The sequence below is a fragment of the Euwallacea fornicatus genome, chromosome 12 (assembly GCF_040115645.1).
Source record: "Euwallacea fornicatus isolate EFF26 chromosome 12, ASM4011564v1, whole genome shotgun sequence".
Taxonomy (NCBI): Eukaryota; Metazoa; Arthropoda; class Insecta; order Coleoptera; family Curculionidae; genus Euwallacea; species Euwallacea fornicatus.
In genome coordinates, this window is record NC_089552.1 from 1,852,109 (window position 1) to 1,871,119 (window position 19,011).

At 37.2% G+C, this 19,011-nt stretch overlaps 1 protein-coding gene across 4 annotated transcripts in view; it reads left to right on the forward strand.

Moving 5' to 3' along the window:
- LOC136342397 (limbic system-associated membrane protein-like) overlaps positions 1–15,266 on the forward strand; it is an 82,042-nt gene extending 66,776 nt beyond the window's left edge. For 3 of the 4 annotated variants that reach the window (XM_066288150.1, XM_066288151.1, XM_066288153.1), the window contains 6 exons: positions 4,027–4,124; positions 12,091–12,265; positions 12,319–12,533; positions 14,487–14,724; positions 14,863–14,901; positions 14,980–15,266. In XM_066288150.1, the coding sequence (XP_066144247.1) occupies positions 4,027–4,124; positions 12,091–12,265; positions 12,319–12,533; positions 14,487–14,724; positions 14,863–14,901; positions 14,980–15,101 (887 nt within the window). In that variant the 3' untranslated portion in view covers positions 15,102–15,266. The remainder of the gene's footprint in view (positions 1–4,026; positions 4,125–12,090; positions 12,266–12,318; positions 12,534–14,486; positions 14,725–14,862; positions 14,902–14,979) is intronic. The other variant, XM_066288152.1, reaches the window with a different exon arrangement.
- The last annotated feature ends 3,745 nt before the right edge of the window (positions 15,267–19,011 follow it).

The following is a 19,011-nucleotide window of genomic DNA, read 5'->3' on the forward strand; positions in this document are numbered from 1 at the left end:
AACTTAAAAAGAATAGTATCCACATGCATTGGAACCATTTCATATTTATACCTTCGCATTTTAAATTTCTCTATCGATAGAATTTATGGTCTCATTAAATTTATGAACCCGCACTTGGCAAATAGGGCTCATAAATAACTGACACTATCTGGGCAAAATATCTTAGGGAAAAATGCTTAGTTTACGGGAAAATTGGGCTACTTAGCCAATAACCCGATGGACAGAGAGAGTTAAGAGCGTAAAAACGAGTTGGCACATTATTCAAATCAAGCACTCGTAATATTATTTATAGACACCCATAGAGGCTTTGAGCCGGTCTGCAGCGCTTATATGCCTAAGCCCTTGGGTCAACTATTGATTGGGGATCTAATTAAACGTATTTTTGCAACCTGCCCTTTAAAAAGGGGGATAAACGCACTGTCAAAGGCTTGCCCGAGCCAATATCCAATAAATTGCAGGTAAATCTCCCTTTATAAGTTGGCGTCCCTTTGTCACACAGGAAATTGAATGTCAGTCGCAGATACTTCAGTTTTAAGCTGAAAATAAGGAGGCCCCCAGATCTCTGAAAATTGTTCCAGTTTAAAAATAACATATAGATTGATTAATCCATTTCTTAGAGGTCCGGGAAAAGTTTGATTTTAGTCTAGAGCAAGAGAAATTGCATGACTGCTATGTCATAGAAATCAATGCGGATATTCGTGAAGAAAAAAGGGGAGAAATTGCAGGCAATAACGTGGAATTCCAGTCACGCAGTTAGACATGACCCATACATTTTGCACCTGGCTCTTTTAGCAGCGTAATAAATCTCTTAAACTGGTAACAAATGAATTTTAAATGATCCATAAAACGTGTTAGGAACATCCAGCGTAAGGTTGTTATGGCATTTTTATTCCGCAATAAAATCGCCTGTCAGCGACAGTTTCCCTTTATGTTTGAGCCCATTTCGACTTGAAACTAACTTAATAAAACATCGTCCTATGTAGGACATTTTTGTTATCCGAATTTCCGCCTTTATCGCGTTTCCTTCGTGTTTAAAACTACATAAATGGGGAACAAGCAAACACGAGAAAATGGTGATTATCTACATTATACTGCTCGGAATTGAGAAAGAAAATCCATATTGATTTTTCACTTTGATAAACGTCCAAAGTAAAACACATTCCAGGTGGATCGACAAAGGGGGGCCATAATGGCTTTTATCAACCCGCAGAATTGGCTGTTGGCGGTTTTATTTCATCCACCTGCACTCGAAGGATGCTAAAAGAAATTCTTTTCGGGTTTGTTTTCGCTCCTGTAATGGGATTTTCGGCAAGAATTTTACCTGATTGATGTCGCGTTTTCTCGTCTTCCTCTTCCAAAAAGGGGTAAAATTGAAAGTGCCAGCGCATTTGGTTCGATATTGAATCAAATTTTGAGTCGATGTAACGATGATGTAAACGTAACGTATAGTTGAAACGAGCCGAATAATGTTTTGCTCTAATATTTGCTATAATCCGAATTTGCATGTATATTTTGTTAAACCGATGAAATTTGATTATAAGCGTCTGTAATTTCGTTCGAAGCTCGAAGGGGAAATTGCGAAAGCTAATTTGTGAGATGCGCTGTACAATTTTGTATAAGATTATTTAACACCTACCTAAAATTCTCTCACTGAACTACGGGGAAGCAAAATCCCCCGGCTTAAAAATACGAGGCAAAAGTTGCAAATAAAAGGTAATTTAATACATCCGCGGACATATCCATAGCACGTACTGAATGAGGGCTGGAAAATTAGTAATATCTTTCAGCTGTGCGTTAGAAAGTCAGAAATGGCTATTTCTGAGTTTCATCCAAGAAGTGAATTGCCTTCAGTTTAAATTTATGCTGTAAGAGTTGTAAATGTAAGCTAGAAAACTCGAGCGCTAGCGCATAATTGCTAATGTGTGGTTAACTCTAACTGCGAGTTAACTTCCACAGAAGCGTTCAAAGGCTGCCTTAGTATTGGCCGGAGTCTTAACTTCTATGGAAAATTGCTTATAAATTATTGGGGCTCATAACAATAGAACGAGAATTTGGAGCTAAGGGCCAAATTATTAATGCGCCGTTATTTTATCATGAAGCCAGGTCTCATAGAAACCAAGAATCTAATCAATACCCCAAGCTCTATAACCACGTTTCTGTGGAAAATATCTGCAACTAACTTGATGTGCAGGAAGTGCCGACAAATTGTTACCCCCAGTGGATAAATCTGTGGTTATTCTTATGAGGTATTTCAATAAATTTCCAAAATCACGATTTCTTGTGAAGGAAACACTATTTCTCTGAATGTGCCAATTTAATGCTCCAATTTAATCCGAAGAGTGCATCCCTGGATGAATTCGGGATTTCCCTCGGTTTTGCATGTTTGCATTGACATTAATGTTTTATGCAGTAATGTCTATTTCTGGGTCGTTGTCTCGGGACGCTTCAACCACCCTTTAATTCTTATAATCGTAACCAAATTGATATGCTTCATTGCAAGTTCAGAGCTTAGATGCTTGAATCTGGGGAGTGGAGGATGCTTGCCGAATGACGTCAAAATTTGCATTCCGCATAGTTGCTCAGTGTTAGTTCAATCATTTCGACGTCACTCGCAGGGAAGGTTCTACTGTTCAGATTTTAAAAAATCTTGCCTCGGGCAATGCCCTACAGATTATTGAAAAAAATTTTGCTCGAGCGGTGCAAAATTAGGATGGTGGTGGGACATGGGCAAGTAACGACTTTGAAAATTCACTGCTTTTAGTGCACGATGTGCTGGTTATCTGGTAAAAAAATTGTCCTTTCACTGGTGTAAGATTGCAGAACTCTCAGGACGCAAACCTAGGTGATGACTTTGAGAAGCTAATGAGTTATGTCACTAGTGGTTCTCACTGTTCTGAAAAACAAATATCCAGATTTACTTTTCTTTCACTCCGTGATACAACTCATTATCCTCAAAAGTAACTTAACTCAAAAATTAAGCCATAAGGTGTTTAGCGGTTCATGTTGAGATAGTTTTTATGCCTACAACCTGATACTGTGAAACCTACAGACGCAAACTAAAAATCGGCTTCAAGTCCGTCGCAAAGAGTTTTCAAGACTCCATAAACTTTTATTAGAAATCTAAGAATTCCGGTGACTGAAATTGGTGAACTTAAATAGGTTTCACTCTCTTAAAAGTATCTGTCGTATTTCTCAAACTTTTTTGTAAATTATTGCTTTAAAGAAAACGTTCACCAGCATCAAAGACGCCACGTCAAATAACATAAAGTTCATACACGGTCTCGAGGCGAACCTTGGACATGGGAGTTCAACATGGGAAATCGTTTTTTTTTTTGCGTTTGCATGGATTATCCAATTGGAAAATTTTTACATGGATGTGATAGTGCCCGAAACCGGACAACATTTCGCAATTTTTTCAGTCTTCTAATTAGAGCCGCTTTCACTGAAAACGCGTCCAAATTTCAAAAATTTAAATGTCCCGCGCAACCGTTTGAGGTCACAATTGACCAGAGTCGAGGCCAGAATTAAACAAACGCAAAGTCTTCACTCTGACCAATCGTGGCGTCTAGCGATTACGCGGGACATTCAAATTTTTTTTTATTTGAAGCCGTTTTGAGCCGAAAGGGTTTTAATTAGAAGATTGAAAAAATTGCGGAATGATAGCCGGTCTTGAACGCTACAACCTCCATGTAAAAACTTTTCAAATGGTCAATCCGCGCGGTCGAAAAAAAAAAAAAAAACGATTTCCCATGTTAATCTCCTATCTCCAGGGTTCGTCTGAACGCCCGGTATAACAACAACAATGCCCACCAGAGGTCTAGCAAAATTTTCCGCGTACCAACACCTCATAAAATCTAAATTCTCTATCTGCACACCAAAATCTCAAATTGCCTTTCTCGAGGCGCTATTGACGTAAATCACTTAACTGAAATTATCCGGGACAGGGCTCACGTGAGAAGGGCCTTATTTGTACGGACACGAAACGGTAAATATTCAGGTGCGGGTAATTCTTAATTCTTGTTCCAGATCCACCGGAAATAACCGTGGAAAGGCCAGTGGTGTATTCGGGAGAGGGGCTCGAAGCTCAACTAGTTTGCATCGTCCATGGAGAAAACCAACCCGAGGTAAGCTCCTAACGAGCGTCCGCTCTAATTAGACCTGGCGGGGCTGAATTGCTAATTTTGAATTCCTAATTTTTAGCAAACAAAGTTTTTCGGGGGAGACATTAAATGAGGAACCTACTGGTGCTGCTGAGTTTTTTTATTAGTCATTTTCATGTGTGCTTTCAGTCAAATAAAGCCACTTAATGGACAACGAAACCCTCTAAATACTCCCTAATGTTGTAGTCTTCAAGTAAAAAATTCAGTAGCATAGAGGGCAACCTGCTTTTGTATTTCCTTCGAAGATCAAGGAAATTTAAAAGTCACAAGCATTTCGCCCTTCTAATATATATTTAATGGGTCTTACATCGATTTTAGATTACAGGCATATAGTATATAACCGACTCATTAATAATTACACTCGGAGATTAATCGGAAGCAAATTCCCACGGTAGGTTTCAGCCGAATAGAAAGTCGGCCATAAACTGCTCAAATCCCACATAGTTTCCATAGTTCCCCACTAAGCATTGCCTTAAATTCCCGCAGTGCATAATGTTTGCCTTATAACATAAATAAATAACTATTCCGGTTATTTTATTTTAAATTGTTGCTTAAATTGGTTAGATGGTTTAGGTTCACGCGTTGGGAAGTGCGAAGAATGAAAACTTGAAACGGTACTTTGAGGCAAAAACTATCAAAATTCCACCACCGCCATATTCCAACTGTGGTTCATCAATTTGTTTGAATATTTGTAGAAATTTGTTGGATGGCTATTGGTAAACTTGAGTTTAGGTATCTCCTCTGCTCTTCACTATTCTAGTGATCTGTTACATGAGGAGAGCAGCGACGTCCTGAAGTAGATTCGTATATCTTAAGTTTAAGTCCACTCCTTTATTTAGTGTTAGCGGGGAGAGAATATAAATTTCAAGTCTCCCTAGCAACTGAGTGAAATTTTAAAAGCCCTAAAAAGTCTCGCCGACCCGCTGCTCACCAAAATGATGAAATATATTTCATTTGAATGATTGATTTGATTGAATGCTTTGATTGATGTTTTACATTTAACTGGCTCGTTCATTTGTGTGACCATTCGAAATCTCGTCACTCGTTAATTTTCCTTTTAATAAGTGTCGCGCATCTGATCTGTTTGTAATTTCAGTTCACTGGTACTCTTCGGCTCCTAAAAAATTATTATTTATAATGAATTTAATTATTTCTTTTAACTGAAAAACAGAGTTTTGAAATAACATTTTTATTGTATATATTTCCTAAAGTATGCCTTAATGAGTTTATTTTTCTCGAAAGAAACTCAAATTCTGAGGCTCAAATACAACTTTATTCAAATGTGTAAACTAGCATTTGCCTACGCTTCCAACTAAAATAGGTCCGGGACAGGCCGCATGCATAATGGCCGAAGAGGAGAATTCCGGGATTTCCGGCTAAATCGAGATGGGAGGTTAATTGGATTTCGTGCTAAATAAAACAGACCCTGTAGAGTTTCTACACTTGATTACTCCTATGTGTAATTCTTCTTTGTTTTTACAGTCGAGTGCCGGACGGCCACTTGACTGATTTTATCGCTACTTTTCACAGAATCGAGTTCCAGAGAAATGAGCATTCCGAGCTCTATTTCGACTGTAACTTGATCATTATAAGTTAGTTCGGTTCGGGTTAAATACACACAAAGGCTATCAAATCATGTTAAAATAAGTACCAGACTTCGGTATAAGATTCTGTGCCATTACTTAAATTAAAAAACATTTTCATTGTACGATACTGAAAATCCATATTTCCTAGCTAGCAAACTGTGCCGAAAATGTGCCTTTCCCGTAGAATTTTCCTAATTGTTTTCAAATCTGTTGCGGTTTTAGAAATTTGAATTAAGATATCTCATTGAATATTCTCGTATGTTCAAACTAACTTATTGCAATGCAATAATGAAAATCCTTATTAGTTTTTCCTGTTTTGGGATGATTCACAACGAAACTGTGTACAGGGTGTCCCATTTTTGATGGGGTTTTTACGTAATCTCACCTAAAAATGAAGATACTGAAAAATGGTTCATGTAATGCTATGCTAGTGATTCGAGAAATAAATCACGGTGCAAACGGTTTTTACATAGGTCTCTTTGTTTCTGTAATACAGAGTGAAATTGGAATTGTTGCATTTTGGAACTCCTGTAACTTTTTGATTGATAAAACTTTATCAGTTTGGAAATGGATTCGCATCGATTTTTTTACGTACAATTTTGCAATAGTATGAAATTTCTTATTCATCTAAGTATTTTTGAGATATAGACCAAACTTATCTTTATTTTAATAGAACACCCTGCATTGGTTTAAGCTGTCGTGCTCTCCTTTTGAAGCGCATTTCAACAATATATGACAGTATTGGGAAACATTTAGAAATATACGTAAAATACAGAAAAACTTCTAATAACTAATAATGCAATTATCTAAATCAGTTACATACGAAACGAAAACTGTAATAAAAAGTTCTATTTCGTCGCAGTTTTTCACACACTCCACCATTTACTACTAAATATAGTCTATAGCTCTTTTTATTCTTCTTAAAGCGTTACACTAATAAAATAGCTTTTGAGTTCAGATTAGCTAAAAAGAAATATTTTAACAAAGACATATTTTGCCTAAGATAATAATATACAATAATTAATTTAAAAAAATAATAAATATAATTTGGTACACTAGAAAGTCATATTTGTTTCAATATTAAATTTCTAATTTTGCCCGTATTTCCGAATGCTTTGCTAAAGGATTCCTGAAAAGCACTTGAAAAGGGGAACACGGCAGATTAAACAAATATGTCCAGGGTGTTCCATTAAAAAAGACAAGTGTGGTCTCTATTTCAAAAATGGTTAGGTGAATAAGAAATCTTACATTACCACTGAAGTCTATGCGACAGATTTATGAGAATCCGTTTTTAAAATTATAGAGTTATTTTAAGTGAAAAACTAACATAAGAGGTCCCAAATTATAGAAACAAAGAAACCTATAGAAAAACTGTTTATACCATGATTCATTTGTAGGAAAAGTAGCAAAGTATTGCGTAAACCATTTTTAAGTATCTTCATTTCTAAGCGCGATTTCTAAATAATCCCATCGAATATGGGACACCCTGTATATATGCCGCCTTTCCATGACTACGACTATAGTAACCCGTCGCTTGGGATCTGGTATCACTTGCGTTGTTCTCATTAACGATGGTTTAAATCACGTGACTTTTTACGCACGTCATAGGCGTCGTGCGGGCAGTGATGCCACATCTTTTCAAAATTAATATGTGACAGAAACGCTACAAGCTTCTTACACCCACCATTTAAGAACTTGAGCATGATCCTACCGGTAATAATAACAACACTGATATTAAATAACCAGTAGAACTATTTTAGTTCTCAAAAAAACAAATTATTATCGCCCAAAATCAAACCGAAACGTCATCAAATTAGGCGGCAACCGTGGAAAAGGGCAGGATTTTGTTTAAGCTTTCAAACACATCTGTTTCCTTTTTTTTCGCATTTTTAATTTGTATGACTCGCCGTTTTGCGCGACACTCAATCGATTCATTTTGTCACGTGAATAAAAAGTTACGTGATTCGAACCATAAATGTTTTCTACCGAAAACACCAAAGAGATGGAGATATGTTGTACTTCCGTCTCTCTCTTGACCGTTATGTATACATAGCGTCAAGACGTCGATAACTAGGTGTGAACCCTGCTGAATATTTAACTATTCACTACAGCTCCAAACATTCGCTGTAAAAATTATCCATCAAACTGACACAATCAATATTCAATTACAACTTCGATAATGAAATTCAATTCGTCGAGCGCATTTTTAAATACGCTCAAATCGCTAGAAAAATCCCATTTTAAATTCCAAGAAAGTTCTTTTATGAAGTTAATCTTCCAGATTTATTATTCCAGAGATGGACATTTGACGTAGAATTTATTTTCCTGGAAACCTTAAAAACGTAATTCGTAGTACTGCTTACACAATAATAAATGCTGAAAACGCAAATTTTATAACGCATTTCCATTTCAGATTAGGTCAAAAATGTTATGCAAATAATCTCGGTCAACTTTTGCGAAATTTGGAATTAAATGTATTCCGGGAGTGGAGTTTATATTCCAAGATATTGGGTCTAAGAATACTGTCTAATTTAAAGGTATAGAAATTTTCTTTAATTGCGATTCTATTTTGCATTAATTTCCAGCTTCGCAAAATAAAGAACAAAGGAATTGTCACGACCCACTCCATAAATGCGAAATTGCCATGTTTTCTCTGCGGATTTCGATGAGGGCTTAATTGGTTTTTGTGCAACTTTCCACTTAAATGTGCAATTATGATCTCTTGTTCCCATTTTGGAACGTTCCACCGAAATACTTGGCACTTGCAACAACTTTAATGAATGTACGAGGCTCGGTTAAAATTTAATTGCGAAACAAAAATATTCGTGGTCCCGAAATTAAGCGAACGTTTAATAAATTCCCATGTTAACAAATGTTTCTCGATTACTTCATTTCAAGCCAAATCGAATAATTTTCTTTCCGATTGAACGATAAATATCAAATATTTGGGCGATTACCTTAAATTGGGAAGTGGGCCAGATAATTGGATATTTTTCATTCCTCATCGGGTTATAAATTTCCGAGCGTTCGAGTTTTGCTGAAAAATCATTTCAACGTCAGAAAATCTACTTCCTGAATATTGAATATCTTAGTTTGGCTTCCCCCTAACGAACTCGTACAAAAGGGCCTCTTCGCTTCGGAATTTCGAATGAGTTTAAGTTGACAATTTTCACTTACTTAAAACCGCGCATAATGGTTTTTTATGAAATTGGGTAATTTCTTGAAATTAAATTAATGCATGTGCGGAAATATCGAATTTTCGTTATCGACATGAACATTTCTCTAGTATTAGGTTGCCTCATAGACAGCTGGCTAAGGGATTTTAATAAAAGATAATTAAGCCAGAATACACAGACGTATTTAATTTTCGTTCTAAAATAATTTACCAAGTCTCAAAGGAACTAAAATGCTCAAATCCCTAACAGCCAAACTACAAACTTTTTGAAATTGACTTATAAGTCTCGGAGTAGCAGCATTGGCCTTACGTTTGAATTTGCATTGCAGTCAGTATGTTTTCGTATTTTCTCCCTTTTGTGCGCCCTCAAGTTCTCTATCTATTTTTGATTAAATTTTGATATTAAGTGTAACTATATTATTAGTTTTGCTCATCTAGCTTTCACCGATTTTCACGTTTTTTAGTGAAAAAATTAAACCGAGTTATGACCGACTGTTCCCAGCACATTATCTGCAATTAAAAGTATTGACATATCTAAAATATCTCAAAATTTATGACAAAAACCAGCTTTGCATGGACGAACGTTCTAGGGGCGCGTCCACGATCGTTGTCGGGATATGCCAAGTGCATCTGACGAGTCGGTGGAGTCGTTCGTAATGTTTATCCTCCATTTACTTTAGCGAGTAGCGGAGTCGGCAAAGATGCACTCGGCGTAGGGCTGAAAGCGAATGTGAACGCGCCCCAGGAGCCCAATCCTTAATTAACCTAAGCCAATAGCGTCACACGGATGTCATGAATTCCCCAGAACTAACAAACACTGAGGTGACTTTTAATAAGATGCCAAGGAATTACAGCACCACTGTATTGTTGTCATATTCGAAGCTCATGCGACAGACAGGGATAGATCACAAACCATTCAATTTTCGTCGTCTGTCGTTCTGCTTTATGATATGGTTCAGTCACTATCATAAAAATTGGCAAGATACGCGCTTGCCATTTGGTGTCTAAGTATAGCAGATAATTAGAATTTTTAAATTCTTATTATAGTTACTAATGTTAAAGAGTGGATTACACTGAAATATCTTAACAACTCAAAATATATTGAAGAACGTTTAGGATATATACAAAAATTCCATCGGAAACCGCTATAAGAGTCGAGGAAATTACCAAAGAAATGCGGAATTTGGAGTTTCGCATTTGTTTTTGTTATCGCTACAATTAATTCATATGTCAAGATAGATGGCGCTGCGAGCTTAATGGGAATCACGGATGACATATCCTCTTTCCAAAGATCAAAACGATGTTTTCGGTTAAAATAAAATATGATGAAAGTTGTTTTTTTTACATGAACGTTAAAAACACCTTTACCGCACTCGATTACTGACCGAACTGCTCTTCGCACTTTTCAGGCTTTATCAGGGTAGTCGAAGGTAAAAGTTTATAAAACTTGCCAGGCTAAATTTAGAATTGAGAGAGAACTTCATGCTCCAAGAGGTTTGTTGGATAACTCTCGTCCTTAATGAGTGTGCAAAATAAAATATTCTTATATTATATTCATCCAAATGGAACATGTTTGCCACAGATTATGGGGTTTTCCATATTCATGACGTGAGTGGAAAATGATCGTGACTGGAAGCGATGTCAATCACTTTCAGAGTAGGTCACGTTAGTAGCATTGAATAGTTAACTAAAGCTGTCATTTGTCGAGAGCCGACAGGACATTTAATTCGTTACCAACAACTTGAGGCTATAGATTGCTTAATCGCCTATAGTAGCACTTAACACTGTTTAATAAATTATTAGGCAGAGACCAGCAGGAATCCACCAGTGTGAGATTGTGCGGTTGTGCTCTCTCCGAAATAAAAATTCAAATCTGAGAAGATTAAGGCCAATCACGAATTTATGCCTCATTCCAACTCTGTGTTTAATTAACGCAAGCATGCCAAAGCCCGGTTTCAATCCTATTAGATCTCATCAATTCAATTCATCTCGAGTCAATTAAATGCAGGCAGAAATCGGCAATGTCAACGACAAGCATGTTGAGCCTGTAGGAAAATATCCTACCGGTGCCATCTGCTATGTCTTTGTTGCCGCATCTCCACCAAATCTCGGATTGTGAACAGGAGGGTTAGTGCACAAGGCCTACCTATAACCCCAGAGCTATGCAAATGAGCCTACATAGCACTGGGAAAAATCTGAGAAGACCAAGACCTATTACAACTTTATGTCTCCTTCTAGCTATCCCTGCCTGCTTTTAATTGACTGGAGATGAACCGAACTGACAAGATCTAATGGGATCGAAAGCGGTCGTCGGGGTGCTCGTGTTAATTAAACGCAGAGCTGAAATGAGACATAAAATCGGTATAGGCTTTGCTCTTGCTCAGATTTTTCCTTCCACTATCTGAGATCAGCCTGACTACTCCTTACTACAGGTCGGTCGCGTTCGCCAAGTCCCGCTGATAGCACTCGAAACGTTGCTCTACGCGCTGGAAAAGACACGACAATGGTTATCCACACAGTAGGTTGAGCCTTTGCGAGACACATATAAAAATCCTTTCTTTAAAAATTGTTTTAAATTTTGCTAACGCAAATCCAAATTCTTCATCATCAACGGCATGACATAAACATCTTTTTTTCGTGCGGAACTGGGTATATAAATGAACTTGTATGCGGCGTGTGCAACTAAAAATGAAAAAATCGTTATCATCTGGGGGGCAATAAAAAGTTAAAAAATTACCTCTAAATTGCTGTGACATTATTTTTCTTTCAGTGGCCGAGCGGGTTTACAGCGGTCGCTGTTGGTAAAATTAACCGAATGACTGATGGATGACCTGGAGCATGTGTGCATGGCGATGCGTTATGAAAACTGACTGATAGGATGAATATTCGGACATTTTAAACCGCAATCTACACCGAAAATGCCGGTCCTGATAATTTTATCTCTCTATCCCCAGTACATCATCAATAATCAATTTTGCAAACGAAAATTACGAAACTTAAAGGTGTGCATCCCGCATAAGAGAGCTGACACCAATGCGGCCACGGGAAGACAAAGTCAGACCTCGAATCTGGGACACTATATTCAAAACAGAACAAATGTTAAAGCTTAAAATGAAATTCCTCCTAAGCTGGCAGGCAAAAGAAGCTTTATAACTGAATGTTTTTGCAGGTTTTGTGGTACAGGGACACTATGCAGCTGGACACAACAGAGCGCAGGATAATGGAGTCAAGAGGCTCTCGGCATACGCTCGTAATTAGGAAGGTGAACAGGCAGGATTTTGGAAACTACACTTGTGTCGCCGACAATCAGCTGGGCAAAACCAGAAAGAGCATTCAACTAACTGGTAATGCCGCAGATATGGAAATTTACTCACTATAAAAATTATTTTTACCGCAGGCAAACCTCACCCGGTTAAATTCAACAGCCCTACAACTAGCAAGTGGAAAGAGAACTATAACATCAGCTGGGAAGTTGAGTCTTTGAGCCCGATTGAGGAGTACAAACTGCTGTACAGGAGGCTTCCGGAATTGAGTGTCATTACTAGCGACAGCCAACCACAACCACTGTCTACTTTCATGACCCATCAAGGGTCTAAGAGGCCCCAGCGAGGAGTAAGTATTTACGTTAATTGTAGGTTTATGATTAATGCTTATAGAACGCGTCAAATTCACCTTCATTCAATCATCATTCATCATTTTTGATATGAGAGAAGTTTAGAGTATCAAGATTCATAAAAATATTCGAGTTGTCGACCTCTTAAAATTTTTTCGCCAACTTTTTCTTAACGTCGATGTACAATCATGGGATCTCTGGAATTGAAACAGGGGCGTACTCACTTTTTTAAACATATATCTAGAAACAAATGCTTGTACGGACGCCAGTGGTAAAACTAAAAATATCTTTTTCATTTCAAAACGTGCCGCTTTGACAGCCGTTAACCTCTTTGCTGGTTACAACTTTTTTAAACTCGATATAAAATTGACTCCGTGTTAACAGCCGTAAAAAAGGCTTTAGTTTAATAGACGCACAAAAAACTAATACAATTCCATTACTTTCCAGAAAAGGGAGAGGATTATATTTTTTTACATTTTTGTAGACCTTTTTTGAGTTACCTTCTGGGAAATATCCTATCAACCTTAATCAACCTTTTACGGTTACCCGTCGAAGACCTTTCTGACTATGAAACACACTTTGAGATTATATCTTTCGCAAGAAGTTTATGACGGTTTAAATTTGGATGCTGATTTTCAATATCGATAACTTTTTTCTTTTGTATATATGCGTTCCTTCGTAACAGGCCTAATAAAGTTTCCATGTGGATAACAATGGCAGAGTATTTAGTAGGCCTTAAACATCAAGATTCAAGTACGCATTGAGTTTCCACGTGGCGATGATTCAACATACTTTAAATTTGGTTCTTGAACATTTGAAGTGAGCCAGTGAATCCTTAGACGTAAGAAAATGGACGAGAAATTCCATGAAAAAAAATGAGTTCTTGTGGCCTGTTCGCACATTGAAAATTGGTGTTAAAATCTAAAGAGTAATGGCCTTTTCTGCGGGAATTATTTAAATGGAATTTTCACTTATTTTACGTAAACTGCGAATGTTTGTCCGCATTAACAGCATACCGCGCATAAAATGAGCATCACCTCATGAACGGCGTTGCTTCACTTTCTTCGCTTCTGACGAGAGCTCCATCGGGGATGATGGCATTGGTTATACACTGGTCCAATATTATTCTCCCCGTCGAACCATTCTTTTATCACACGCTCCGCAGAGCAAAAATTAAAAAAAAAACAACTTTGCATATCTTTTTGTATAAAAGATTCAATGTCGGCGGCTTTCAGAATTTAGAAGAATATTATGTACTTTACGAGCTGGCGAGACAGTTTACCCTCCAGCGATTTGCGGGATCATTTTCCGTGTGCACCGGCCTCTTTAATGGCTTCCGCTCTGATTTACCTGCCAGCAATTTTCCGCAGTTTTAGCTCAAGGATATGGCTCCTATCGGAGCTAAGCTACATCCCGTCTTTGAAACACTTTCTCGACTTGAACAATGTAACTGTAGTTCCTTCGCATCCACAAAGAATTTCTGTGTCTCATTGCTCGCTGGAAACGTCATCTGTCTTCTCTTCGCTGGTGAAACATTTGAGAGAGAAAAAAGCTAATTATGCTGCCTTTTGTAACGGACAAAATCGCGCTTCGAGACTGGGGCCCGGGAGGGATTAAAACGAGATATATATGTAAGAAACTGAAAGTAAGAGATTTATATTAAAAGGGATTAATCCTCGTTGGCATTACAATATATCATTTCCTTTTTGTAAAAGTCCCCAAATAAAATACGTCTCGTGCAGCGTAGAGTATATATCTTTGTTTGTGCGCTCCACGTATAAAAGCCCTAATAACATCATCTCGGTAAATATAAAAGAAATGCTGCCTTCGGCGGCTCTTTGTTTGCTTTTAATATTTGTATTTTGCGTGACATTCGCAGAATTTTTTGTGTTCCACTAATTCGAAAACATTAACGGAGCTCCGGCTAACCCGGTCCTGCCCTGCCTTTGCAGGAAAACAAAACGCTGCCCATTGGGAGCTTCAGCTTCAAGCCGATCAAAGACAGACGCATGGACTGGCGTGACGTAATTCTTCCAGCGATTCCCGTTCAACCCGTAGGGATGCAGTTCATGAGCTACGTCATCCGAGGTTTGGAACCAGGACAGCAGTACGAGGCCAGAGTGCAGGCCAGAAATAAGTTCGGGTGGAGCCCCGAATCGCCGCCTTTCACGTTCAAAACAACCGATACAGGTTTGTAATAATAAATTTTGTCCTCTTTTTCTTTAGTGCATGTTAGTTAATAAACAAAGTGCATTTTTCCTTGTTTCATGCACTCTTTTTGCACCATCTGCACCGGTTCGGTTTTAATCGCACTATCGGGCCCTTTAGATGAGAGCACCACAGATAATCACCGGCACATGTTTGCTGGTAAGCCCTATACCCTTTGAATTTGCTTTTCCGTACGTTTGGGGAATTTTCATGGTGAATTGGTATTTCTTGTTCCAGAAAACGCCATAGAAGACGTCCAAAGCGTGCGGTCATTTAGGAATAGTGCCCAGTCGATCAAAATGGTTGTGTCTTTGAAGATGTTTGGCTTGATTCTGTCAATTTTCTCATGCGCTTTATAAGCATTTTTCGGCTAACAAGTTTCAAAGTTATTTAAAGCCATGTAAGTCCAAGGAAGTTTATGTCATTGGTACCGTTGGTAAAATAATATTTATTTCCATTATTTATGTAAATATGGACTGTAAATAAAGAAAAGCAAGTAATATACTTATATGTAATTACAATAATTACAAGATAACACTACTTATACTACATCGGGTATTTTTTGTATATAAACTATGATATTGATCTAACGATATTATATTTACAATGTCTGTGGTGTTAACATAGGAACCTTGCGGTAAGTCTATTTCTCACTTAATAGAAGCGAACTAAAGTCCTCTTTACACAATCAAAATTGACCAACTTGTGAATGTCTAGATATTATGAATGTGGCGCGTCGTAGGGATTGTTAAGAAAATAATTTTTTATTTGAGTGTCAATTTCGATCATTTTCCGATAGTTCACTTCTATAAAGTTAACTTAAGGATTACTATTATGCACTTCTCTCAATTAAACTTGATATCTATTTTTTTTATTCGGATTCATTGGAATGTGTGTTTCATAGTTTGGTAGTGTAATAAGTGCATAATTCAAATCCAAAATGATAAAGTTTTCTGCACAGAAAGATCTTATTAGAGTTATATGTCTATAAAGCTTTATATAAATAGTAATTATTATTAATAAAAGTACACCCACTATTTTAAAAAACATTATGATTGCAGGCAATAATCGCTATGCTTTTAATGTATTTTTGAATTTTAGGTCGACCTAGTTTCTTCAATTTAGTTTTTTTAATTACAGTACTTTTTGTACCCTTCATACCACTTTTTGGATGTACGCAAAATAAATCAAGGTATGAAATGCTCAAACAAGTGTTTATGTTATTTATTTATATTAAACGACGCTTTTGGGAGATCCTTTAGCCTCGCAATTAGTTGGGGATCCTCCTGTATGATTCTCCGAAGAGCTTTCGTGAGACATTCGCGGTTTTTTTAAGGGACCCCGAATATTTGTTAGTGTCCAAAAGCTTCAAAAAATCCCTTAAGGATCTGTCCATGTTAATAATTGATCCGGAGATACTGGGGAGTGTTGGATTATTTCCTGGATGCATTGAAAATGTCACCTCTAAAAACTTTTTACGTAAACAGTAATTTTTAAGTTTTGGAAGAAATTTCTATCAATGGTTGAAAATCTCGGATTTGCGGGAAACCTCTTTCGCTATAGTTTTAGAGGTAGTTTCAAAATGGAATGCGAAAAAGCAGGGTTAAACTTAACGAAATTAATCAGTCCAAAGTTTGGCGAAAAGGGCTTCGGCAGGGTTTCGCCCTTACTACTACTACTGCAGATACTACAGTTTTTAGAATTTATTTCCTAAGTACCTTCAAAGATGTGCAAAATGCATAACTTTCTGGAGATTAATTTTTTTTTTTAAGACGAAGAAGTTGTCTTTAATTTTATACAATTTCCGAAAGATTTTTGCAGTTTCTGCTCTATAAGCTCCTTAGAATCATAAGTTTTTAATGAAAAGTTCCTCCATGGAAAAATCGAAAATCTTGTTTTACCGTTACGGGGAACAGGGATAAATGACACTTAAATGTTAAATGCGCAAACTTCATTATCCACAACTTTGCTCCATCTACGCGGTACACTCAATTGAGTGTTTGAAACTTTTGCCTAATTTTCGAATGATTTATTCATATTTGAGGACCGGGGCAGGCGATGGAAAAAGTTACCGAAACTGTTTAACCTTTTCAAATGTCAAATTTGAATTATATTTTTATAACGGCTGGAGAGTTCGCGAAATGGCTCATTTAGAGTCGTTTTCTCCATAGCCGACCCACTTAAGGGAAAAGTTTTAATTGAAAATGGCAGGGCTCGAAAAACTGATATTTAGCAGGTACCGTCTATGGGGCAAATTAATTTAAAACTTGACGGGGTTGTATTTTTTTGTTTCGTGTTATCAATTCCTTTGAAAGCGGGAAATATTTTATCACAACCTTAAACAACTTTTCATGTTATTTAAATATTTTATGGGTGTTTAAATTCTCTAGGAAAAAAAAAAATTATTTATGAATCGGACGCGACTTCGCCTCGCTCACTGGCCTCTTGAGCAAAAGAAAAACTCGACGTTGCCATTATTTATTCTTATGGAAAAGGCATCCTAAAGAAGAAAATATCCGGCTTTATTCACTTTAGCACTCTGTTTTATCCCCTCTAATAACATACAACTAAAACAGCCGACGTTTTAAGTGATTATTATTTATTACGTAAATAATTTGAGCGGAATTCAGTATCGAAGATAGCTGATGGATTTGCGCTTAACTCGCGAACGTAAACCGATAAAGCCGGAATAGATTTTACAATGGCTCTACTAAGAGAATTTGCGTGTCACGTTAATGGTTTGCTGTTTATGCCGCACATTATCGACTTCAATTTTATGATATTCGCACATAATCAATTCACAAAACGCATAAAATATGCCATCGTAAGTCGAAAATCAATCACTTTTTTAAACGTTGAATTTGTAAAATTTGGTTGTTAATTATTCATTACACGCATTTGCCCTCCAGTATTATTCGATAAGAGCTATTATTCTATTTGTTCCGATGCTATATTTATTGCCATTAAAAGACGATAAATCACTGAGAAAGGCAGGGGAAAAGAAAATGGGTCAGGATACCGAACAGATAGTAGTTGACCGGAAGCACTCCTTAGCCCCGGCCCTGCTGACCACTTAACTTCAATTAAATTCATTTTTGACAGGAGCTAAAATGGAACTAGTCTCCCTGTATATCTAAAAATGGACTTCGTTTCACCGTTTTGTATCGCTTTTCAGGGTTTACATAAAAGGATCAGTTTTCGGACAACTAATTCTAGAAAATGGCTTCTTCTATAGTCCATTATGTCGTAAGTTCCAAATTTAGAACGAAAAAACACCAATGGTTCGAATGGCAGTTTTTGTGCACGTCGCGGGCTTCGTATCAGCAGCGATGCCACATCTTTTCAGAATTATTATGTAACAGGAAGTTATCAGGTATCGATGCGACGCTATCAGTATTTGGGAGCATTTAACAGTGCTGTTAGATCCGGAACAAATAATTATCATACCAATGAGCAAAGACGCTCATTAAATGCTTTCGAATTTTATACATATCATAAATTTCGTTGCGGACAGCACTAACATCTAACAATGACGTGTCGGTCACCACTTCCTTTCTCCTGCTATTTTTCTCGGGGGGACATCGCCTCACATCGCCTGTTATTGCGGCTGATACCTTACTTACAGAAGGGAAACTCGAGTTCAATGAATCCAGAACGCGCTAAGTAAAACAAGAATCTATCATGCTCCATTCCACAATATGAAGATTCAATTAGCCTCTCTCACTGAACTCAATGGTGGCAAGTAATTTTTTTTTACTTAGAAATGGTGGGTTAGACGTAAAAATTTCAGGTGAGACTATTTCTCTAGATTTAGAATGAGGATTGCAAGAATGATTTTTAGTTTTAGAAAAAGACAGTAGCGTGCCACGTTTTCTAAAAAACGTAGCTTAACGCGAAGGCAGGCTGGCGCGCCTGGAAAAGGTAAAACAAAAATTTTTCCAGTGAAACATGTGAGTCACTTATAGTCGTCGGCACCTCCAAAGTTTTGTTAAAGAATTTCTAGTCCTTTTTGAAGATATTTGATATTTGCCGTTTTTAAAATTAAACTTGAACCCCTTCTATCCGCTAAAGAAAGCTTTTGCTGGGTACGTCGGTTCACTGACTTTATTTTTGGACGTTCAATACGCTATTGAGGTTATGCCGGTTAAAACTGATACACCCTGTATGGTTAATTTCCAGTAAAAAATCGCATAAATATAAATTCGGAGGCGGTTCGTTACAAAAATACTGCGTGACGCTTTCTGAATTACAGTTCAAATTCTAGTTCAC